Here is a 25,026-nt window from a genome sequence, read left to right on the forward strand (position 1 = left end):
AAAAATTTATGTAGATGTTATAAAATATTATGTTTAAATATTTTAAACTTTGATATTCTGCTACGAGAGATTAGGTTTTTTTGTGCAACTTGTGCCGTTTTGTTAGCGAATTTATTTGTAATTGTTGCAAAAAATGGAAGTGCTTGCTGCTTCGGATCGAGGAATTTTTACTGAATGGGTGCCAGCCGAAAGAAAAGTTTAGTGCAACTGTATTGAAAGTCTTCTGTTTGCTGACAAATTAACCCGTTCTATTATATTATCCCCGTTAAAATATTAAGAAGAAAACAGAAAAAAAGGAAGACTAAAGAAAATAAATTGTGGTAAAAACGGACTACCCTAAGTTGCACCCCCTTGAATTCCGAAATCCTGGGTACAATATTGCACTCTTTCCTACGGTAAAACACAGCGACAAACTGTAATTAGTATGTTAAATTGTAAATAGTTTATTTAGATCATCTGAAACCTTCAAAACTTATCCTAAATTATATGTATATTTAGATTCAAGATACTTTGTTGCTGTTTATGTATTGAAATTGATTTAAAACCAAAGTTTCATTCGAATTAGAAATGGGCGGGCCGACCCGAACCTATCGGGTCGGAGCCTTTCATAAGCGATCCGAAGCGGCTCAGTTCAACCTCTAGATACGAGTAGGTTCAGTAGGGGCAACGATTCGAGTAGGTGCAAGTAGGTCTAGCATAAGCGACTCCGACTCGTAGGTGCAACGAGTTCGGCCTACTGAAATTGTCTATTTTTAAATTAAAATGATTAAATAAATATTGCTTTAAATTCATTCATTATCTCATTTTACATACTTGAGAATTCTTTTGATTCATTTTAAAACACGAGACAAATATAGTAATTCTCAAAACTCCAACCAAATAAATATACAACACAATTACAATTTTAATAACATGAACTTAATTTGTGCAATTTCGTTCTATTGACTTCTTTATAGCGACCATGGAGAAGCTAACACCCTCGTCACAGGACAGTGAGGACGAAGAGAGTACACCGGTCGACGTGCTGCCACTGTCCAGCACGGCAAAATCACCTGCCAACGGCGGTAGTGGTGGTGCCATCCTGTATGATCGTTCAATAGCCGATCAGCTACTATCCCACTCGGCTCCCATATCACCTGCGCTCAACAACAACAATCATCACCACACCAACAACAGTAGCGGCAACGTGAAGTCGAGCGAAGGTTCCGGAACTCCACCCAACAGTGGTGGTGGCGGTGCACCCGACACGGAGGGTGACGTCATCGGGCCAATCGAGCAGTGGGTCACGCAACCGGCCGCCCAGGGTGTTCTGTACAAATGCCGGATTACGCGCGATCGGAAAGGCATGGACCGGGGTCTATTTCCCATCTACTATTTACACCTCGAACGAGACTACGGCAAGAAGGTGTTCTGTCTAGCGGGTAAGTTAGAGTTAAATTTGAATATTATATTAATGGATATGCAGAAGATGTTTTAAAGAATGATTTATGCGAGCATTTCGTCCAATAAAATATATTGCATAATGTATTCTTCTTCCTACACTCAAACTAAATTGAATATTACAACCAGCCCTAGACCGGCACAAAAGTGATGTATCATGGTAATTGAATCTCTTTACTTTTTCAGGTCGCAAGCGGAAAAAAAGTAAAACGTCCAACTACATCATCAGCTGTGATCCGACGGACCTCTCCCGGCAGGCGGACGGTTTCGTGGGGAAACTGCGCTCGAACGTGTTTGGCACGACATTCTTCGTGTATGACAGTGGTACCAAGAATGATGCTGTCGCACCCCGTCTCGATCTGGCCGTCGTAATCTATGTAAGGAAGAAAATTTAATTATCGAATGTACTTAAACACTTAAGAATGCTCCCAGTGAAAGGCTCCCTTTTCTGTCATTAAAACTTGAACCTTGTGTGGCAGTGGCATCGTATATAGCGTTTAAATAAATAACATCCATGTGTTATGAAATTTAACATCACAACAAAATCTCCTTCGTTGGCAGCGTGTTAAGCGTGTCAGGGAGATCACAATCAGTGGCAGCAGCAAATTGAATTAAGCGTCCCTTTTGTTTTCTTTCCATTCCATTCCAACGGATACAGGACACCAACATACTGGGTTTTAAAGGACCGCGCAACATGACGGTACTGCTGCCCGGGATGACGGAGGACGATCAGCGGGTGCAGATAAGCTCGGTCGATAGCCAGCAGGGTCTGCTTGACTGTTGGAAATCGAAGGTAAGCATCGTGAGCGAGAAGAAACAATTGGTAGACACATATCGTTGAAGTAGAAAGATTTTTTTTCATATTTGTTAGTTTATTCCATTTGACATTTGATCCGCTTTGGGGCTGGTTGGAGTGGTAACAAAATTGCAAACATTTAAGCTGCTCGGGAATGATTAAGAGTACCAACTCTCGTTGAAGCTGAAGGAAATATTAGGTTGAAGGAAAAGAACAGTTGTTTTGTTGAAAAAGCCAACATTAATAACCCAAATTAATCGGCACATTAGTAGGTGTACCATCGGTCAAGAGCTAAAAATTTACCGTTGTCAATCATTTGCGCAACATTGTATTAAAAAAAACATGTAAAATGTTCGGGTGCGACAACATTTAACCCATTTCATACAATTAAATCGTCCCATTTCTTTAACTGATGATGAACAAATGAGTCAAATACGACAATATTGTGCGGAAACAACCACGCAGTGAAGCAACGGAAACGATGTTCAAATCAGGACCAACGGCCAGAATTGTTCTGGTGTGTATTTGGTGGAATTGGAAGGGTGAATCGTCTATTATGAGTTGCTTCCGTATGAACTAATCACCAAATTCAAATCTCCCAAAATTTAACCCAATTCGTACAATCCTAAATATGTTAAATAAATAATTGAAGTTCTAAGAAAAATAGTGAATTGTTTTCCCCAAGCCAAAATGAGCATTTTTTTTGCAAATTTTTTGAATTGTTAAGTTTTCATACAAAACAACAAAAAACAAACATTATAGACAAATAGTACGTTTGTGAAACATGTAGACTGCAATTTATAAAGCATTTGCTACACATCCTCCATGTCTAAAACTTGTCTATCCTTCACGAAACTCCCTTTTTGCTGAATATAATCGCTTTGAACCTGAATATAGCCGCACAAGAGATAGTAACCACGTTACGCACGGTCTTCGGTTTCATCATTAAATTATGCTTTGTTTTTAGCACTCCTGTCCTGTACACTGGATAACTCTAACAAGCTTGTCGTGAAAGTTTGCCGTTGCTTTCACCTCGAGCAACAAACGAACAGGACGAGACCGGATAGATTTCCAGCGACTGGATCAAGCGCAGAGTTGCAGCATCCCTTCGCACAGCTGCCTGTGTCACATGCAAACGCGTTTTGGGGTGTACCTGTCGGTCGCTATCAGTTTTATCGTTGCTGATCCCCCGAAGGTGGTAAATCTTTCCTTTACGGGGTTTTTTTTGCCACTTCCAATCAAGGAGTACATCGAATTTAAGCTACAATCGTTTGGATCGATATGCACACGAGTGCTTTCCGTTGGCGACGATGTTAATCATAAGCTGTACGGCTGTTTTTGTGGATGGAAATATATCCATCTTGCAAGCGGTGGATTGAGGAACGACGGATTTTTTTAGTACAAAACCGGTGACAAATTCCCTGGAGGAACGAAGACCAAGAGAGACGATAGGTTTACGTTGAGTTGTGAAATACCCATAGTAATAATATGTCATGAGACATACATTTTAAAAATATCCTCTACTGCAGCTATGGCACAAGGTTTTATTTATTTCTAAAATAAATCAACTCAACTCAGTATATTAAAAGAAATTGAAAAAAATGTATTGCATTTTCTTGAAGTTTCAAGTTCTTGAAAAAATCTGGTAAAAATATCAAATTAATATAAAAACAATAATTATACTGATAGCCGTATCATCGAAGGGGGGAACACGGTTTGCTCATAGTTTATCCTGCTGTTTCATTCCCTTTAACTCTATTGTGGACGATGCTAATGAATTCCACGAATTGGCATTAGTAGCCCATGGCTACTGTCGGGCGACCTCTGCCAAGGATGTCTGCAGAGAGCGTGCCCTTAATAGCATCGTACCACCACGTGTACTTCGTGCACTTCGTGACCATATTTTAAACCGAGCTATATTCAGCTGAATACTGTGTACGTGTGTGTTTATGAAAGCATTTTCTCCTGGGACCAAAGCGGACCGATAATCGTCGGTCAGTTATTTGCCTAGCCGAAAGCAAAAAAAAAACCCATTACGGTGCCAGAGCGGGTCCGCATCGTGGCGCTTATCGATTGTGCCTGTTACTAACGCATTTCTACACCTGTTTTACTTTTTCGCACCTTCGCCCCCCTTCTAGAACATGGACAATGTCGTTGAACTGCACAACAAGACGCCCATCTGGAACGATGAAACGCAATCGTACGTGCTAAATTTTCACGGTCGCGTCACGCAAGCATCGGTCAAGAACTTTCAGCTCGTGCACGACTCCGATCCGGAGTACATCGTGATGCAGTTTGGACGGACGGCAGATGACATCTTTACCATGGACTTTCGGTATCCGCTGTGCGCATTTCAGGCATTCGCTATCGCACTGTCCAGCTTCGATGGGAAGCTGGCCTGCGAGTAGCAGCGGCGCGTGAAGATGAATGGAACACTCACGGTACAACCATACTGCCAACCCGATGGATATACACTCTCAACTGTGGTGGTGAGAAGCCGAGGAATTGAGATGCCGTTCCTGCCGGAAGGAGCACTAGGAGTTAGGAAATTTGGATTGCTAGAATGCATTAGCAGTTAGGTTAATTTGTTGCGAACAGTGCTATTTATTATGGGTAGGTAATATTAATGGTTAGCGTTTGCATGGGTTTGAAATGGCTAAATGGTACGATGTAAGCAAAAACCCCCGCAAAACGTCACTAAATGTGTAGATATTATTGTGTTGGTTGAAACAGATTCCAACTAATCGACAATATGGTAAAATTTTAAATGTTTAATGAAGGGCCCAGAACGTGTTTAAAAGAAAAGCGTTTGTTTGCATATTGCTGCTCAGCTATGCTGCATGCTTAACGATTTTAAACGTATGACAACATTGTGTCATACATCCCAGGCTAAGCAAGTTGCAGCTATTCGGTTTGGCCTAAACATATTTCACGTGTATTATGTACAGTAGATTGGCAAAAAAAACAAAAAAGCAACCCGAAAGGGAATGGCAAAAGTTTGATCAAAAACTTTTTTAAAACGAAGCGATACTGCTACAAAACACATTGGATTGTACCGATACATAACGATGTAAAAATGGTGCATTGTTCAGACAAACATTGCCTAACATTGTACACTCTGCGGTGAGTTAGAAAGTTGAACAAATAATATAAAATACAAAAACAGTGGTAAATGGTTGTGTCATAATCAAAACATAAACATACATTTAACAATGTTAGCTCAGTTAGCAAATAAGCATCGCAGCGGTAGCATACATATATGCTCAGTGAAACTGTTAACAATTAAGTGTGTTGAGGGATCTGACGATATGTTTCTCATTTATTGGTAATTGTAAGCTTTTCGATTCAACCGTTTTCGGACAACTTGAAGAGAAGGAAGAGAGATAGGGAATGGGAGAAGGATAACAGTTAACGGAAAAGGCGTAGAGAAAAGCTAGTACTTCTTACGGAATACCCTTGAAAAGGGTTTGGTAAAAATGAATCAGCAGCAAAAATCTGTTTAGCTACAGTTTGAAACAAACGCTTTGATAAATATAGTGTACGTTTTAGCTTTTTTTTTTCCTTATTTCAGCAGGATCAAAACCACTGGAAAAAGATTCGTATTACTTCTATTGCCTATTGGTTTCTTTGACTGAGGCTATAGCTTACGGTGAACACTGGTGAATACACCCAAAAACTATTTAAAGCCCCATACAGTGAAAAAGATTCATAAAAAGACTACCGAAGCATGAAACATTTGCAAGACATTTCCGGAAAATAGGTATTACAAAATTATTGACTGTAACGGAAAAGTCTCGGAAAGCTTTTCTTTGCCTTAATGTCGCGCTTGTCTATAAATGAAAGTTTTCCCCCATTATCTGCACTTCTGAAGTCTTTCTTGCTGATAATTAGCTTTAAAAAAAAGAATGTTTCACAAACTAAGACGTATATCGTGTCTTTAGCAGCGTGCATATTTGCAAAATTGTGTTAAAGCGTAAGTTATAATTCATCATTAGACATTTTAATTACAGATATTTGCAGACGCAGCAAATGATTGAGTTTTTTTTTAACAATTACATTAATTTGCGTGTGCGTGAAGTGTGTTCAAAAGGGGGGTGTAGGGTGTACTTTTGCTAACAAAACAATAGGGCAACATTGTGTTGTGTTTTTTGTGGAAGATATTTTAAGAAAATTTTATAAGCCGCTACCAAAAAGGCAAGAAAAAGTATTAAATTCTTATTGCAAAATGGTGGTAAAAAAAAGTGGAGATAAACCGTTTGTAATACACTAACTGTGCTATTTAGTTTAGTGGTAGAGTATCGTAATTTCTGGTAATAGATTTCTGGTACAAACTGCTTATTAATTTACAATACATTTTTTTAAGTGAGCAAACGCAAACAAAGGGAAAGATTTAGAAACGGAACTAATGCATAAAACGTGCAAAAGGAGAAACAAAACTCAACTCAACAAATCGTAAGTTAACACGTCTAGTCAGTGAAACGTAACAAATGGCGAAGAGTATAGTGCACTCGTGTGACACACGAGCAATAATTAGCGTGAGTGTTAATGGCCAAACAGAGGCCATTTAAATTAGTGCATACGCTGCTGTACATTGCTGGGTAACAGTAACAACTAGTAGCGGTAATGTTTGCAGTAGTCAAACGCATTTCATTTGTATACTTATTTTCCTTTCCGTTGCCCATTCAGCTTACGAAATGGTAGAATTAATACTACAACAGCGGTTTATTTCAATAGGCGCAATGAGTGAGTGAACTGTACGTATTTTCAAATTGTTTGTAGCGAAGGTAACAACCAGCCAGCGAGCGGGAAACAGAAGCAAAAGAAACTAATAAAGCCGTATTCAAGTGAGTACAGAGAAGAAAGAAAAGGAAATGCCATTTTTTTTTAATAAACGAGATAAGAAAGCGCGAGTTGGCGGTTAAAACTTTCTGCGGCCATTTTACACATAGTGCTAAGACACGAGCTACTAATCTAAGGTGCTTCTGTGTTGTGCCGTTGGTCGCTGCCGGAGCGCTTCGTACTCGGTACGATATCGTAAAAGTATTTCTTCACATTTAATCCGCAGCTCATCGCCGGACAGTAGGGCTGTAGCCGTAACATCAGCATACTCCGCGCGCAACTCTTGTAACACCAGCGGTTCCAGTCTACCGAGCGCATTCTCAGCGATCGACGCTCGAAGTTCGTTACGGGTCGATTCTTCGATCGATGATTGTAGCTGCCCGTGCAGTAATCGGTTCTGGGTGGCAAGATGTCTACCATTTTTGCCACCAGCCAACCCAGCCTCAATCGCTGGCTTCAGTTCGGCAGCAATGCGGCGCCTTAGTTGGTCATTTTCGGTACGTAGCTCAGAGACCGTTTTTGACAGTCGTTCTACCTCGGCCATACTGCCCGATTGGCTCATCGCTGCCGGTGGTGTTCTGGCCGGTTTGTTCCGTATGGATAATGCTCGCTCTGCATACCGCAAAGTGCTGATCGTTTCCTCGATGTTGTAATCCGCCGGTGAAATACAGGCCAGCATGAGTGTGATCGAATTTCCACCGAGTGAGTTCTGTAATAGACGTGTCAGCTTCGAATCACGGTACGATACAAACGTTGCACGAGCCGACTTTGTCGGAGACGTTCCACTCGAAGATGCCAACGCGGAAATGACGTTCCCGAGTGCCAGTAAGCCTTTGTTAATTTGGATACTTTCCCGCAACCGATCACCGCTCGCACGTGATTTCTTTGCCCGTTCCGATCCAGCAAGATCGACAAAATGTAGCTTCGAGATCGCAACGTGTTCAGCGTTCGTTACGTTTGTTTTTTGCCGTGAACGGATGATAATCGTAAAGATGGTGTGACTTCGGTTCGATTCCTTGTTCATACGGGTAGGTGCCGTCGCTCGACTGTTGGCTCCGTGCATTAGCCACCGAAACGTTTCCTCCGCACTCGAGACAGCTAGTTCGGTTAGGCCGGGTACGATCACACCCTCGGCATCTTCCCTAATGCACAACAGTCGTTCGTATCGGTTCCGATGCGACAGTAGATCATACACGTGCTCTTGATAGAGCTCCATAAAGGAACAAAATACGCGATAACTTGCACTTGGACCGTCACCATCCGGAGGTGCATTCACCGCATCGAAGATATCCAGCAGGGCACGGGGCAATATGCCAGTCTGGTTTGTTATACGGCCATCGAACGATGTTCCGATGGTGTACGTTTTACCCGAACCCGTTTGCCCGTACGCCAGTATGGACACGTTAAAACCTTGGAGCAGTTTAAGCACTACACCCCGTACTGATCGATCGTACACTTCCGCCTGTGACACTGTCGGACCGTAAACTTCGGTAAAGGTAAACTCTTCTGCACCGCGCGCAATCAGCTTTGGTTCTGCCGGATTTGGTTGAATGATCACGTTGTGGTGGCCCCCGGCCAACTCCTGCGTTGACAGAGGCCTGATGCGAACCGCAACCTGTACGGTATCAGGCACGGAACCCGAATGCATTCCGACTAAACTTGACTCAGCTTCTTTCTTCCTTTTTTCTCGGTTATTGCGTATATATTCGAAATAAAAATTGTGTAAAAATAAAAACTCCGGAACGAATACGGATGCCGCGACATGCAACTATAATTTATTTCAACAGTCACTAATTGGTTTGGACGGAAACGGTAGATTTTTTAACCAGAAGCCTCAAATAGTAGTTGGTAAACTATGATTGGCCTGCTGCATACCAACATCGTCCAAATTGGTATCTATGGGTTGATTTGTATGAAAATGCTGCAAATGCCTACTGTTCATATCGGATCCATATTCTACTATACATCGCATTCGGATGATGTTTGTTTCTTCAATGTGAAAGATTCTCCTCACATTTAAACCAAGTCTGAGAAGTGGTGTCATGTGTGTTTTTTAAAAAATAGTAAACAGCTGTTTAATTATTATTCCTTTTGTCGAGCGGTGCGCCCTCTACTGGATTTTTTTCTTAACAAGCTTGTCAAGAGGGCTGTTTATTTACAAAATGCTCACAATTTGACAGATTGTTACGAGCGGGTTTGTTTTGATTCTTCTCCCGGCAAAATCGTTTCTCGTTTTCTTCCAAACCAAATTGTGAATGAAACGTAACTTGATGCAATACTGTCCTTATCCATTTTGAGATCGAATGATCCGTAAGGTTGTGGTCGGCATTTCCGGCGGTGTTGATAGTGCCGTGTCGGCGTATCTGCTAAAGAAGCAAGGTAAGCCAAAGTACGGTACAAAAATCCTTTCGGATTTAATACCTTTTCATACCCGTTACGTTTCAGGATTTGAGGTATGCGGTGCGTTTATGAAAAATTGGGACTTAATCGATGAATCCGGTTACTGTTCCGGAGAGCAGGATTTGGAGGATGCTCAACGTTTATGTCGAATGCTGGATATACACCTGGAGGAGATCAATTTCGTTAAAGAATACTGGCTGGAGGTTTTTGGGTAAATTTCTTCAAAAAAAAAACACAATGTTTTGTAAAGCTTTATTTTAATCTATTTGTACCACATTTTAGAAACTTCCTAAAAGACTATGAAGCAGGAATTACGCCCAATCCGGACATACTCTGCAACAGGCACATAAAGTTTAATCGATTCTTTCACCATGCACGCGAACGACTTGGTGCCGACGCAATCGCCACCGGTCACTATGCACGGACCAACTTTGGACCATTTCTGGAGCAATACAACGTGAACGAAAGTATGAACCAAAACATCCCAATACGCTGCTGTGTTGGAAAATGTAATCTTCACTTCATTTATTTTTTACAGAAGTTCGCCTCTTAATGGCACCAGATCCGATCAAGGATCAAACGTTTTTCCTATCGCAAATAACTGCCGACGCGCTACGTCGCACAATGTTTCCGATCGGATCATTAACCAAACCGCAAGTTAAACAGCTGGCCAACGAAATAGGGTTAGAGTCATTCGCACGCAAAAAGGAAAGTATGGGCATCTGTTTCGTAGGCAAACGATCCTTTCAGCAATTTATTGGCGAGTACATCGAAACCAAACCCGGCCCATTCGTGGACGTTGATAGTGGAAAGGAGGTGGGACGTCATGCCGGTTTGCACCACTGGACGGTGGGACAAAAGTGTAAAATCGGTGGATGTCTGCAACCGTACTATGTGCTTCGCAAGCATCGTGAAACAAACGTTATTGAGGTCGCTTCGGGACACGATCATCCGCTGCTGTACACGGACATGGTGTACGCGGAACAACCCATCTGGATAAATACTCCACCAGGGTTGAGTGAGGGTCAGGTAGTACGGTGTGAATTTCGCTTCCAGCACACTAAACCTTTGGTCGGCTGTAGCTTGATCGAAACACCCGGAACGAAGTGTGATCGCCGGAAACAGTTGTTTGTGAAGCTTGATAAACCGCTCCGTGCGATCACACCCGGTCAGTATGCAGTGTTTTATCGCAATGAGGAATGTTTTGGCAGTGCTCGAATAGTACAACCAGGACCTTCGGTGGCATATAGCAAGGATAGGCTTTTAACGAAAGAAGCAAGCGGATAGACCCTTTTCTACGATGAAATAATTTTGAATTTGTATTTTTTTTTATTCCGGTAGCCGTTACTTCTGACTGATGACACAGTTGTGTTGTTACAGGTAAATATATATTTTCGTAATGATAAGGCGTTGTATCTTAACCTAACATTCGTTCAATCACGCCCCCCCAACCGGCAATAATTTATCAAAGGTTTTGTTAACGAATTGTTTCCACATCTCATTTCACGTTTCTATCGTCATTCAGGGTAGGTAAGTCTATGTCGAAGTACATTAAAATCATGCCCTGCTGCGGAGCAACACTATTTGTCGCGTAATTAATTGATGACACAGAAACCGGAAAGGAAAACTATCTTATGGTCTAGACATTTAATATAAATTGATATCGACCTTAAACAAGCACACACACACATTCTAAGTTCTAACAAAACGTACTAAATCAACACAACCGGACCATGGGGCTGTATGTTACGGTTGGATGTTTCAAGGGCGGAGATGCGTGACAGTTTTAAGGCTAAAATTTCCTAACAAAGCTTGCCCTATCAGCTTAACATAACGGTGAGCGCATCGAGAAACTTGGTACAATCGGACTGCTTTATCTGTATGACGGCCGTCTCAAAAAAGTCCTGCGAGATTATCGCTCCACTCCGGTTGCCCGCCTCTTCGAACGCTTTCGCGAAAAAGTGTCGACTGTCTTCACAAGCGGGTGGCACACCGGCCAGTAGCGAAATGCCGCTCTGCAGATCGATTGGTGCGACGGCAATCAGTGGCAGCTCCTGCGCGCGACGGTTGCGCGATACGGCTACGTGTGCTCGTAGCAAGAACCTTGCCAGTAGCATCAAACCATACGGGCAGCTAAAAAAAGACACCTCTTCCTGCAGCACCAGATACAAAAATGGACCGGCCGAACGAATCTGATGCAGTTCCAAGCAGGTTTGAACCTGCTTGAAAATGGTCGTTAGCAGTGTTTTACACATTTCGATACCCTCGTCGAGAATTGCCTTTTTCGCGCGCGATAGTGCATCCATCGACTGGAGGAAGCAAGCCTCCGGTAACCGATCCTGCCGTACCGATTCCAGTATGGCCAGCATCGAGTAAACGTAATCAGCCGCGGAGTATCGGTTACGATAGCCGTACTGCAACACGAACGAAGCATACGTCACGTCCGGCATGTTGTACTTCGAGGCGAACTTTTCTATCTTTTCGTAGAACTCTTTGCGCAACACCAGATCCATCGCGTTGAAGGTTTGCTTTGCCTGTACCAGCGGCAGTCCCATGTCTACCAGCAGCTCGTTCATCTGCTTGTCACCCCTGTGGGTCCAAAGCTTTAACCGGCAGGCGGGATAGTACGAGTAGCGTAGCGAATCCAGCACGCTCCAGTGTCGGAACAGTGCCAGCTGAAGATCACTTTCGAATACGATCTTCACCGACGTCTGGATCGCTTGATCGCTCGCTTTGTTTGTTAGGCGTGAGACGTGCGATTGGATCTTTTCGATCAGCAGTGTGTACGACGAGCTTTCCACTTTGCCGAGCAGTTTTTGCTCGGTCACTCCTACGATCGCCCACCAGAGCAGATCGAGCGAATCTTTCGACATGCGCCATGCTAACTCGAATATGCTGAGCGCTGAGCTTGGACCATAGTAGGCGTACTGTGAGTATTCAAACATTAGCGTTATCCGTCGCTCTTGCCATGCTTTTCTTTCCCGGCGACGTAGCAACCGTTGCTCGATGCGTTGGATACGATTGTTTCCTCCACCGTTGGGTTTTGTTCCTTCATCACTATCGCTTCCCGCATTGTCATCGTCGTAACCGGCATCGTCCTCGTCGTTACTTTCATTGTCCGAATCTTGAAAGATATCATCGAAGGCGGGTATGTTTTCGCTGCTGTTCATCTCACCCAGGATGCGTACCTACGAAACCGGAGAAAAAGTGTTTCAGTTTTGTGTGTTACATGCACGTGTCTGCTGCAAACACCAGCCCATACCAACCTGGCCATCGCTATACACATTGCACACATCGTAAGGTCGGTGGGAATCGCAGATAAAAAACACGACATCCTGTTCCGGCTGCAGCACGTCCACGATATCGATGCAACCACCACAATTTACCAGCAGAACGTACCGTACATCGCCCTTGTGTTCGTTGTAGGCTCTCCTCATGCCAGTTAGCCCCATGATCGGTACGATTGAATAAATCACATTGTCACAGCGGAACAATGCCTGCAAAATCTTGCTCGTACAGATGGCATCGAGATCGTAGTTGACCAGCACCAGAATTCGTTTGCCAATCAGCTGCTGGTAAAAATCTTTCCTTAGGTCGGCGATAAACATAGCTTCCGGTGTTCCGATCGAATGTGGTCACCAAACAACACAGAGGTCGGTCAAATTCACATTCGATACAAAAGTCGTTAAGGATGGTGTCTGGATTCCAGGTTTGTATTTTTGCTTTTTTACAAGGCACACACATTAAGGTACACAGAGACAAATTATATTTGTAGGCAAAAGCACATTTTTGATGGTAATACAATCTGTACAACCGTTCGACGGATGAACGGGGAGGTGCAGCAGCTGCTTTGTGTTGTGATGCTCTCTTTCCATAACATAAATTTACGCGCCGAAAGCATAACTTCCATACCCATAGGGCGCACTTGTCAAAGGGAAAAAGACACCTTTTTCGGGAAACTCTTCGAAAGTTAAATATTTCGTTTAATTTTCTATGTTTTGAAAATTAAATTGTGTTCTACTGCATGTGTAATACCAAACGTACTATTCGGGACACAATATTTTAAACGATAAACATTTTATTGAACTCACAGAGCTTGTTATAGTCTTGTTAATAAGCTGGATGCCCTTTTCCATTATGAATGCTCACTGGGAACTGTTTGCTAGTCAGCTGTCAAATAGAAAGGAAAAGTCAAATGGTCTTGTAAATACACGGTACAAAATACCAAATTATTCGGATCTATTTTCATAATTATTTTAATTTAGTTTTTTATCTATTAATGTGTATAATTTGCAAAAAAAAAATCACTCGCAAAATGTCACATCCATGGTCCAAATGTAGTACCTTCGTGAAGGTTACCAAAGTTTGACAGGCTCAGTTGTCAAAGAAAAAGAGCAAAAACACTTCTGTCTACGCGTTTCCCATCGCTTCCTCCGACACCTGCAGTTCCACGCATATTTTTTGTGGTCATTTCGGTTGCCATCGCGGCTACTTCCCTCGCGCGCCAAGTGCAGTATCTCTGTGCAACTTCCGTCGTGTTCGTCTTGCGGGGATTGGCCGAAGTGGCAATTGGAGAACGATAAACGCGTCGCGTATCAGTTATTTTTATCTCCGGTGGTGAAGCTACGTGTTTTCGAACGACACATTGGAAGCAGATTTGCAGCGTCGTCCTCCACATCGTTTGGTTCTGCGTGTGGCACACAGTCGTATGATAGCAGGAATCGAATTCACATCAGCGTTACAATTCTCGTTAACGTGCCGTGCGTAAAAAATTGGTTTCAGTGAAAGTGCGTGATAACCTAAGTCTCCAACAGTTTGCATTCTACGCAGTCGTGTGCGGAAGAATCAACAACCTCCTTCTACAGCACAACGCAACACGGTTTCGTGACACCGTGGAAAGAAATTGATTTTCTTCCACATATTTCGTTTGGCGTATTGATTAGCTGACAGCTTTGTAAGCGGAAGGTGTACCCTTGTATTGTACAGCTCGCACTATCGTGTCGTGTTAGCTGAAAATGTCTGGGAAAAGTGTGATGAACAAATTTGTTATAAGAAATATCGCCCAACGGCTCGTACACTGTATGTACGTGTGTGTTTTCTATCTAATACTGTTATGCATGCTGGATACAGCCGGCATAGGGGCGGACAAGATGCCGCAGGAAGACATCTCCGTCGTAACCGAAGTGGATGAGGTAAGTCGTCCGTTTTTATTCTGATACGTATTGACGTACTAACTGCTGCCGGGGGCTTTTCCTTCTCGTTTTAGTTATCCCCGGACGGAAGCAGCAGTGCACCGACCGAAGGCAAGGGACTGCTTTCGTCCGACATAGGGTTTGTGCACGCATTCGCGGCCTCGTTCATGGTGATCATCGTGTCCGAGCTCGGCGACAAAACGTTCTTCATCGCAGCCATCATGGCTATGCGGCATCCGCGTTTGACCGTTTTTGCCGGTGCAATCGCTGCCCTGGCCCTTATGACCGTACTCTCGGTGCTGTTCGGTATGGCGGCTACGCTTATACCACGCATCTACACATTCTACATCTCGACCGCACTGTTCGCCCTGTTCGGCTTTAAGATGCTGTACGATGGTTACCACATGTCTGCGACGGGAGCGGCCGAAGAACTCGAAGAAGTGCAGTCAGATCTGAGAAAACGCGAAGATGAGGTATGTTCATCGCGCTCCAAACCGCTTATTTGTCGTCCAACGAGGTTTTGTCGGGCTTGTTTTGTGTTTCGATGTGTTTCGTCTTGATTTCGGTGGCAAAATTGTACAATTCATCCCTTCAAAAACTTCACATGCGTCTAAAGTAGTGATCCCACGTAAAACAGAAAGTGATCCTAGTCTCATACACATCGAACCTTTACTACATGTCCTTCGCTCTTGCTATGTTCTATTCATCCTGATAAACTAGATCTGTTAGCGTTGATAGATATAGATTCGTTTTATACCATGTTGTGCATCGTTAATAGACGTTAGGATTTTTTTTTTTGTCAAATAGAAACAATCCCTACTCAGATTTACTCAAAGAAAGATAGTGCCATTAATCTCACTGCGTGAGTGTACGGCATTGGATGGAGAATCATCGTTCTTATCAAAGTGTGTCTCTCTGCCCGTTGTTTAATCATTTAAGTACACGTTTTTAATTCTTCTTCAGTTACTTTTGTGCTTTAATCAAATCTTTGCGGCCCTGACCTACCGTGCTCTAGCGAAACATACTTCCATACAAGTTGCCTTTACTCACACCGAGTGCAAAGACCACATTCGTTACCACTTGTAGGATTTTTAGTTTTGAAAATATGTTACGGTTCATGAAATTAATTAACCTCGTGTCTTGAAGAAGGTGATAATTTTGGAACATCAACCTCTGTTAGCAGTGCTCCTGACCGGATCATGGTCAAATAACGCGTCATGCACACGTTAATCTTGCTCTGCTTGTAAATCTTTTTCTTTGAATATATGAAACTGTGCGATGCTTTGTGTCTGTAGAATGTACACGGTTTAAAGATAAAAACATGCAAGGAGCTTGTTAAAGGGGTTGTTTGTTTCGATGGCACATGTTACGAGAAGCTGTTGAATTTTTATTTGGAGAATAATGAGTTACAATTCTCATTTCTTAATCAATTAACTTAAGGGAGTACGCGGCACCCTTACGAGAAACAGTAAACGAATGTATAATGACATCTTTACTATGGAAATATGTTGCGCTAGGTAGTTGTCAGGCAAAAGCACATTCCATTAGCTCGTGTTGCTATAGGAACGATTATCGATCACCTTCATCGATTCATACCGCATTGTGTTATTGCGCGTGAAACTGAACTGTCGCCAGAGCTGGGCCGTGTGATAAAGCACGAAGCACCACGTTTGTCTTTAATTTGTTTGACTATCGTATCGCTTTATGCTTAGTTTGTGAGCGGCTTTATCGCTCACGTAGGCGTCTTGCATGGTTGCGTTCGAAGATCCATTCGATCGATAACAAATCAGACCAACAAAAAAATGAGACCGAATCAACCTAAGTCTGCTCCATGTCCTTTGTGAATCAGTATTTAATGTTATGACTGGTTTATGGCACGCGTCTATAATACGAATCAGGCAGAGTTTTAGTTATTCTTTTTTTTGTTTGCTTGATTGTGCTTTTTTGGATGCTATAATGTTATCTTTCTATTGTCCTCTATCGCTGTGGACAACAGTTCCCATGTTGGCTTAATTTGACAATGCAATGTTTTATTATGTTTGTAGACATGAATTTATTATGCTTTACCTTACACGAACCGTGGTTACAATAACTTTATTTACGATGCTTTCTATTGGTTTTTATTGTATATGCATGTTTCTTACACATTCAAAAAGGGGAAAATAATAAACTTGGAGTTTTTTTTATATTGCTCAACAAGTTCAAAACTGCGCGGGTAAATTGCAGGAATAATAGCACTTGCTGGCGTTTTGCTGTGTTAATTGCTCTCGGCGTTCTGCGGACGAACTGACGCCGGTGTGAATACCGGTGCGCCCTTGAGAACATTAAATACAACCCAGCAATGGAATAATTTCCTGTGTTGCTAAAGTGTTGCAAAGCACCTTAATGGTTGGAGGAGCTTCCGCGCACGCTGGCTGTCATTACACTCACTATCTATTTACATGAGTCACTAGTTATCAGATGGCAAATATTAGCCACACACATAGAATCGTATACGTTAAGAAAGCGATAAATAAAGAATGAAATTCACGGCACATGCACTTCTGTGCTTAACTGTAGTTGAGACGAGTGATCATTCATCATTTATGTTTTAAGTCATTTACAAAACTGACTTTTTTCTTTTCGCTGTCGTAGCTGCAGTTTTGGTTTATTTTAATTATATTTCATCTTCGTTTTTTCTATATTTCATTGAATACAATGCTTCCGTTGGCTTAAAAGTTTTGTAATTTTGTTACTACTGATTTAAAATGGCTTAAATTTTATCTTTTAAAATTGTTCTTGTTTTAAAACGTTAATTAACATATTTCAATGGGCATTTCATTGCTTCCTTTTTTTTGGTTCAACGACCTCTTAGGTCACGCCGAGGATTTCTGGCTTATTAGATTTATTTTTTACTCCGTAACCGGATAGTCAGTCCTTGCTACGGGGGGACGGTTCGGGTGAGATTTGATAGCCGATCGTGTCGTTTGGAACCGGCGTTATTTATCACATACACCACCGGGACGCCTCCATACATTGAAATATTTAGCCTAAATGGTAGATCTTTGTTATTAATAAATTAAATATTTGGCAGTTCCAGTTCCAAGCACAAATCATCATCTGAAACCGGTTTACACAAAATGATTTGTATGATTTACAATGTAAAAAGAAGTACAAATTTTATTGTAATTGCAAAAATTTATAAATAACTTTGAAAATAATGGTGGAATTAATATTCTATTTGTAATTGTGTAATACAGAATGACTGTAATACGCATTTTATCGAACCTTAGGGTTTTTGCAATATCTAAAGTAAAAATGTCTAATTAATAAATCGACAAAAAACGAAGATACGAAAATGATCTTTTACAGTTGATCGCCCTTAAGAGAAAATCAAAAGGGCAATTTGATTCAATCATTTTCTCTAGAAAATTTACTCTAGAAGACATATTTTTCTACCCATTACGTTCGACTAGCACAGCAATATTAAGCTAAGTCCAATAAAAACAACCAAAATGCTGGGCCGATGAAAATCAAATGTTTAAAAATCCACGATGCATCAATATAGAACTTATGCAAATACAGGGTTTTCCAGTCATTACAGTGAGAAAGGAAATTTTTGGTAGATTATTGATTTTACGCAAATATAGACACGTTTTATTCAAACGTCCTTTGAACATTCGATGGCTTATTTTAAACTTTTCGCAATAACACTCTGATGTAACCCTATTCTTGTATATTGTTTAAATTTGCACTTTCTCTCTTTCAATGCTTATGCGTGTGTCACAGTTTCATGGTTTCATTTACTTTAATTTCGGTCGCATTTCTTTTTTTTGTATTCTTCACTTTCAAAATTTCGAGTTTTATTTTTTCATCGTGACTAAAAGAAGCTTATGTATGCTTTACCGAAAATTTTCCATTCCTATGACCGTCTCTCTATGTTTGCTGTATAAAACCTGAAATCTTTCTTACTTTCGTAAATCCCAATCTGCGTGTTCCTGCATACACCTGCGTTACATCAAAACTGCAAACTGCCGATGCAGCTCGCCCGTTCCATGAGCGGAAGTCGCAAGGAAACGGTCGAACTCGTCCCGCTCAGTGATACCGAAGACCAGCGGACGAAACATTCCGGCATTTTGCCCCGCCGCCATGGTCCCAACAACGGATCCATCCATTCGCTGGCCGAACAGCAGCAAAACCACACAACGTCTTCCGGCGCAACGCTTCGCTTATCCGCGTCCGCCGCCCAACTTACCACTTCCGGCAGTACGGGCAGTACCCGCCTTCCAGAAGGTTTCCAACAGCAGACACCTGTATCTCGCAGTAAATCAGGAATCTCAACCGATAATGGTGCCAACGCGGCGATTTCTACCGTCGACACTGGGCACGGCCACATCGCTGCCAACGGCGGAGTTGTTGGCGAAGAAGCAGGAGGAGGAGGAGGAGGTGGAGGTGGAGGTGGAGATGAAAGTTCCGCACCCAACGGTGGTGGAACCGTGCTGGAATCTTCCCGCAGCAAGCTGCTACTGCTGGACGGTGGCGGTGAACGCGGCGAACAAAGACAACGGTTGCGAAGTGCGGCCAGCAGTATTCACGCGAACGGATCGGTTCACCTGACCGCTGGAGGTGTACAAGATCCTCATCCTAGCAACATCACTTCGGTGGTGACTGGCTCGACGGCCAACGGTCCTGCAAATCAGCACAAAATGGTTAGCATAAAGGGAACAGAGTGCGGCTAATGCCTTGCACGCCACTACAACATGCTTTTGAAGGTCGCTTCAGACGTTTACTTTAGTTTCTTACACACCTTATCCGTTTTCCACCGGCGGCACATTCGTATTGGCCAGTGGGAAAGAGTGGGAAACAAAGCAAAAAAAAGAAACCCAACAAGGCACTATTTGTCCCTTTCTAAGGCACACACGATACCAAAAAAAAAACACCGATCGGCAGACACTTCCACAACGACCATATTACACCAAAGCAAAAAAAAACACCTTTCCAGTGTGGACAAAAAAAACGATGGAACTATTCATGCACACGCCAGTATTGTTTGCCAAATGTATTTCCTTTTGTTTCTCTCTGCTTTATCATTTTCTTTTCTGTTTTGTGTTTTGTTTTAATATTTTTATATTTTTCTTGTCTGTTTCTAACCTTGATTTATATTTTACTATATTTTTTAAGTTTATTTTAGAATGCTTTTACCATTTTATCATGATTTTTACATTAAGCACATCTTCCTTTCCCGTCCTGTATTTATTTGCTGTCTGCCAATGTATTTGGGGGAAGAAAAGTGATTTTTCCACAAATTTGTCACCATTACGTTTTGGGTAAATTGTTGAATGGAAAATCAAAATTAAAGCTCTGCTCTACCCCCCCTTTTAAGTTACTACGAATGATAGTCACTTTGCTTCACTTTGTTTTCTGTTTTCACGGTGCAACCGGACGGTTTGTTTCAATACGCTGATTTGTCTGCTGATTGTGTCTCTTCCTTTCGTTCTTTTCGTTGTCTTTTCGTCTGTTTGATTTGTTTTGCTTAGCCTTTTCGTTTGTTTGGTTGGTTTTTTGGCAAAAATTGTTGTTTTCTGTCCCAGTCCCAGGTATAGATGACTTTTCGAATCTTTATAGGGAGCTTTTACGTACTGTTTGACCGTTGTTTATTTATTTAGTGTTGTTTGGTGTGCTTGTTAATGTAATTCTGAGTGTACTGTTACGATTTTTTAATCTTCAATTATATTGTCTGCTTATTTCATTGTCGGTGACTTCATTTATTTTTTTTATTACACATTTATTTTTTGTTTTTTTTTTGCTCGGTTAGAACGGCCTGGCCGTAGCAAGACTTATTTTACCACGTAGCAGGATAGTCAGTCCATGCTACGGGGAGACGGTCCGGATGGGATTTGAACCCGGTCCCTGCCGTGTGGACGGGCGCCGTTTTTCACATGCACCACCGGGCCGCCCCTATTTCACATGTATTAACTATTTTCATTTTTTACATTCGTTTAAATAAAATGGTTTTAAATTTTAAAAAAATTGCACTTGCTTTTGTTGAAAATGAATTTCAAAATTCAACTCATATGATTGCTCTACATAAAAAAATTGCTGTAAATTTATTGCTAAATTGTGAGTCTTGTTCTGTTCTACATTCTTGGTGTTAGAAAGCGTTATTATCACTTCACCATACCTGTGACGCTGTGTGACGTAAAAGTCATGCAAAATTTGTATAATTATTGCGTTCCAGTCAAAATGGCTGGTGCGGTAGTTCTAATGTTAATTATTACTGTCTCCTTTACCCATCAAAAGGAGTCATCATTAACATCTTAACATGCGTACGACTTTCGTACCTAAATGCTTTCAAATGTACGTGTCAACGCAATACTCATGTCGAGATAAGAATATATCGGGGGAAAACTTGCCGAAATATTTGATTTGTCAACTATTATTAAACATATAGATCAGATAGTCAGCTAGTATTATAAATATAGATAAAATTAGATTAAAAGACATTTTAAAAACACTCTACTTTAGCGTACGAAATTAATCGTTGTTTAATCCTTTTAAGCTTTTTTATGATTGAATTTCGCACAATTTAATTACAAACCAATGATTGTATGAAAATACTTACAGTGTCGATATTTTTTTTAATTATTAATATAATGTTTTTATTTATTTTGACATATTGACTTTTTCAACTGTTAAGAGCATGTACTAATTTATAAATTGATCTTTGTAATCGTTGTCGTTGATCGTTGTAAAATTTACCTCACATTCTACAATTATTTAAAACCTCATTTGATGAAACCCCTGTATTATTGCCATTTTATCGTCCTAATTGTGCACGTTCTCTCTGCTCTATGTTATTACATTTTACGATTCGTTTATTTCCTCATCTCATTGTGTCCTTTTAATCCTTTTAAATTGCGCATGAATCTTCCCAAACACAAGCACAATACACAAGTAAGGAGAGATTTAAACATTTTCTAATTTATATGCGATAAATTAAATCAGAAGCAAATTAATAGCAAATGTTATCACACAGTTTCAGTTCAATCGTGTCGTACACAAATATTGCACCCAACTTACACGAAACAGGGTATCGTAATTGCGTAAAACAAATTCGTTCTTCTATTGGCATTGTAGTTTTTTTTTCCATTTCCACATTTCTTACCTGTCCATCAGCAAACAATCGTTCACTAATGAAAGCCATATTTTGGTTTCTTTTGCTTTGTCTCTTAATGTACCAACACTAGCACGAACGTGAAACCAATGCCGGTGGCAGTCTGATGGGACAGGACGCGGAGTCGGGCGGCAGCACCAGCCGGCGAGGGACGGCCCGTGGACGGAACAACAGTGCCCTCAAAATGCTGCTGCGCATCTTCATACAAGCGTTTACGATGACGTTTGTGGCAGAGTGGGGTGACCGGTCCCAGCTGACCACCGTGATTCTGAGTGCGCGCGAAAACGTTTGGGGTGTGATCGCGGGTGGTATTATCGGACACTCTATCTGCACCGGACTGGCTGTGATCGGTGGGCGCATGGTCGCCCAACGAATTTCCGTCCGAACTGGTAAGTATTTGATGAGGATAATAGTTAATTACCAGGCAACAACCAGCCAACTCCTTTCGAAGACCTTGATAGAAAGACTGGAGTGAAGCAGTTTTACACGGAGTTTAGCGATCTTCGTATCGATCTCGCTTCGGGCGTATATTCTCCTACCTGGGAAATCGGCCAGAGTTTCAAACATTAGCCTTGTTCTAATAGCGCATAGCATCGAGACAGCACAGTACAACAGAATCAAAAGATGAATATCTAGCACAAATTGATCTCTTCGTCCCCCATTGAAGAATGAAGCTTTCGTCCAAATAATGAAGAAATAGATGGACAAGATTGACGATAATTTTCTCGAAAGAGCAAAGTAGGTTCTAGTAAAAACTTTTTTCGGGCTGATTAAGGAAATGTTTCCCCAAAGATCGCCGATCTTGGCACTGGGATGCGTCGGATAGATCTTTTTAGGGAAAACCTCAAACGGAGGATCTAATTCGGAGATCTAAAACGGAGGATAAAATCTAAACGGAGGAAAACCTCAAACGGAGGAGGCCAAAACGGAGCGCTAATTGATGATCAATTCCTCAAGGAATATTTTTGTTGATCTTTGTTAAAGTTCTGGCTAGCCGGCACTAGGGCCGACCGAAAGACTAAAGATGGTCATGATTAACCAAACTTAGTTATTTTTTACTGCATTATTATGGCTTGTGTCGGCGTCAATTTGAGGATTTCATCACGTGCCCGAATCCTTCTGATATCCATCAATGTCAGAATATCCGCCTCCTCAAACAGCTCAGCTAGCTCGTGGTTGGTTGATCTTCTTCACACGTGTTACTCAATATAAGAACGTCAATAGTGAAGACATTGGCTAAATACTGCCGGAATATAATCCAAGATTCGTAGCAGTTGTAGACATATATATCCTGATATATCGAAAGAGTTGAGGAGCGCATTCTTGGTTCTTCAGATGTGATTAAATTCTTATCCAAAGGTACGGTTGTGCGCACCTCAACTACCTGGAGTTCGTCATCCTCTATTCATACTCTCCTTTTCAGCCGGGTTAAAGTCTCAAGAAAGCAAGAAATTCGTCTTCGCCTCATTGATCTTCTGTCTAATCTTGAAGGTCTCTTTCGTTTGCGATTGAGTGCACCTGTTGCACACTGCTGCCTATACACGTCCTGTTATGTATATTGGAATTGGAGAGAAAGAGCGAAAGTCATGCCCGAAATATCGAAGACTTCACGTAATATCTTTCGAACACCACTCCAGCAGTACTGCACTCCAGCAGCAATGTCCCCGAATTATTAGTTATGCTGCGTGGTTTACTCAGGCCTTGCTAGTGACTGTCTAAAAGTCTATAGCGGATACTTAGGAGATTTTTCGAAACTCTTGAAGGACTGCTAGTCCCTTCAGCCCTAGTCTGTAGAAGAGTATTCTTTGACACAGAATCTTGTACTTGTTTTTAGAGACGAAAGTTGATTTTTCTCTGGCAGTATATCGTCGAAGATCTTGGGCTACCATATATGAATTAGCTTGAGTGATTATTCAACTGCGATTGAATTTGCTCCGATAGGGGAACGTTTCGGGTTCCCAAAAGAACAAAAAAAAACAAATCGTCAAATCTACGTTTGATTCTTATGATACTAGTAAAAAGACATGGTAGAACAGATTGCTGCTAAATGTAACGCTAATATTTATACAGGTGTTCATCTTCTTCTCTAACGTTTTCTTTCTTTTTCGTTTTAGTAACCCTCATCGGTGGTGTTGTGTTCCTGCTGTTTGCCCTAAGTGCACTACTCTTCGGTCCGGGTGAAGAAGAACCTATCAAGGTGCCTATTCCATAAGACGTAACGCTTACAACAACACATGCGCATCACCTTTATGTATATGACACCCTCCATACGAATCGACAACAAACTGCTTGGACTGGTTCCACGGTTTGCTTACTATCCGCTTAGCTTCAGATCATCGCCACACATCCTGCTCTACTTTCTTGTTTTCCTGAACATGTTGTACAAGGAAACGGATTTACAGATGCCAGATAAAAAGAAAGTATCGACTTTATATAATAAACTTATCTCCTCAATTGGCAACCGACAAGAACGATGAGTAAATAATTGTGAACGTGTGTGCCTCTACCGGATGTGTATGTTATATTAATTTGACTGCAATCAATTGTAAGCGTGTTTTGTTCTTTACCATCCGTTCTCTACCTTCTTCTAAATGAGGGACATGTAAGATTGTAACATACAAACAAAAAAAAAGAAATCCTGATTGGGTGATCGTCTCAGCTACCAGCCTACAATCAATATGATGTTAGTAATTAGGACAACAGTGTTGAATGCAATTAATAGTGAGAATATACGCTAGGAGAGAAAGAAACGACCGAAGTAGAATACCATTGGATAAAACAGGGCGCGTAAAGAAAAGTATTGTTTTTTTTTGTTCTAATACTTTAAGCATATTCCTTCAAGTGTGTCCTTATGATATGATTATTAGTTCCAACAAGGAAAGAGAAAATTGTGTAACACAAAATTGAAATTCCACAAAATTAGCAATGCTTATTTTAAGAAAACAGAAAAGCATCCAATCGAATACAGAGACATTAAACGGTGTTGTGTGCGTGTACGAGAGAAAGAAGAAGTTGATTGTAAAAATAAATAAATAAAAAAAAACTATTATTACCTGTTATTGGGATGAAGTTTGTGAAACATTTTCATACTGATACATGATGACGACCAAAATTGAAGATGAACAATTAATATTACTTACCAATTGGACACAATAAAATACATTCGCGAAGAAAGGAATTGTTTCACTCCGAGCAAAAAACAAAAA

The 25,026-nt window shown here is 41.3% G+C and overlaps 5 protein-coding genes across 5 annotated transcripts in view; 3 read left to right on the top strand and 2 right to left on the bottom strand.

The window, feature by feature from the left end:
- Positions 1–6,626, top strand: part of LOC125770199 (protein king tubby) — a 29,353-nt gene extending 22,727 nt beyond the window's left edge. Inside the window, exons 3-6 of the mRNA XM_049439573.1 lie at positions 957–1,421; positions 1,627–1,817; positions 2,099–2,233; positions 4,375–6,626. Of these exons, the coding sequence (XP_049295530.1) occupies positions 957–1,421; positions 1,627–1,817; positions 2,099–2,233; positions 4,375–4,644 (1,061 nt within the window). The 3' untranslated portion in view covers positions 4,645–6,626. The remainder of the gene's footprint in view (positions 1–956; positions 1,422–1,626; positions 1,818–2,098; positions 2,234–4,374) is intronic.
- LOC125770192 (chromosome-associated kinesin KIF4-like) lies at positions 6,604–9,031 on the bottom strand. The gene has a single exon (XM_049439557.1). It carries the CDS (start codon positions 8,721–8,723, stop codon positions 7,203–7,205), a length of 1,521 nt encoding a protein of 506 aa, XP_049295514.1. The 5' UTR covers positions 8,724–9,031; the 3' UTR covers positions 6,604–7,202.
- A 133-nt stretch (positions 9,032–9,164) lies between these two features.
- On the top strand, positions 9,165–10,797 carry LOC125770215 (mitochondrial tRNA-specific 2-thiouridylase 1). The gene is made up of 4 exons (XM_049439599.1): positions 9,165–9,454; positions 9,521–9,686; positions 9,758–9,942; positions 10,014–10,797. Exons 1-4 carry the CDS (start codon positions 9,379–9,381, stop codon positions 10,760–10,762), a joined length of 1,176 nt encoding a protein of 391 aa, XP_049295556.1. The 5' UTR covers positions 9,165–9,378; the 3' UTR covers positions 10,763–10,797.
- LOC125770180 (cell division control protein 45 homolog) lies at positions 10,785–13,335 on the bottom strand. The gene is made up of 2 exons (XM_049439541.1): positions 12,742–13,335; positions 10,785–12,663 (listed from the first exon to the last, which is right to left on the bottom strand). Exons 1-2 carry the CDS (start codon positions 13,081–13,083, stop codon positions 11,296–11,298), a joined length of 1,710 nt encoding a protein of 569 aa, XP_049295498.1. The 5' UTR covers positions 13,084–13,335; the 3' UTR covers positions 10,785–11,295.
- A 517-nt stretch (positions 13,336–13,852) lies between these two features.
- Positions 13,853–24,879, top strand: LOC125770186 (keratin, type II cytoskeletal 2 epidermal). The gene is made up of 5 exons (XM_049439549.1): positions 13,853–14,667; positions 14,742–15,140; positions 18,690–19,355; positions 21,894–22,209; positions 23,935–24,879. Exons 1-5 carry the CDS (start codon positions 14,491–14,493, stop codon positions 24,030–24,032), a joined length of 1,656 nt encoding a protein of 551 aa, XP_049295506.1. The 5' UTR covers positions 13,853–14,490; the 3' UTR covers positions 24,033–24,879.
- The last annotated feature ends 147 nt before the right edge of the window (positions 24,880–25,026 follow it).

Source organism: Anopheles funestus, chromosome 3RL (assembly GCF_943734845.2).
Source record: "Anopheles funestus chromosome 3RL, idAnoFuneDA-416_04, whole genome shotgun sequence".
NCBI classification, from domain to species: domain Eukaryota; kingdom Metazoa; phylum Arthropoda; class Insecta; order Diptera; family Culicidae; genus Anopheles; species Anopheles funestus.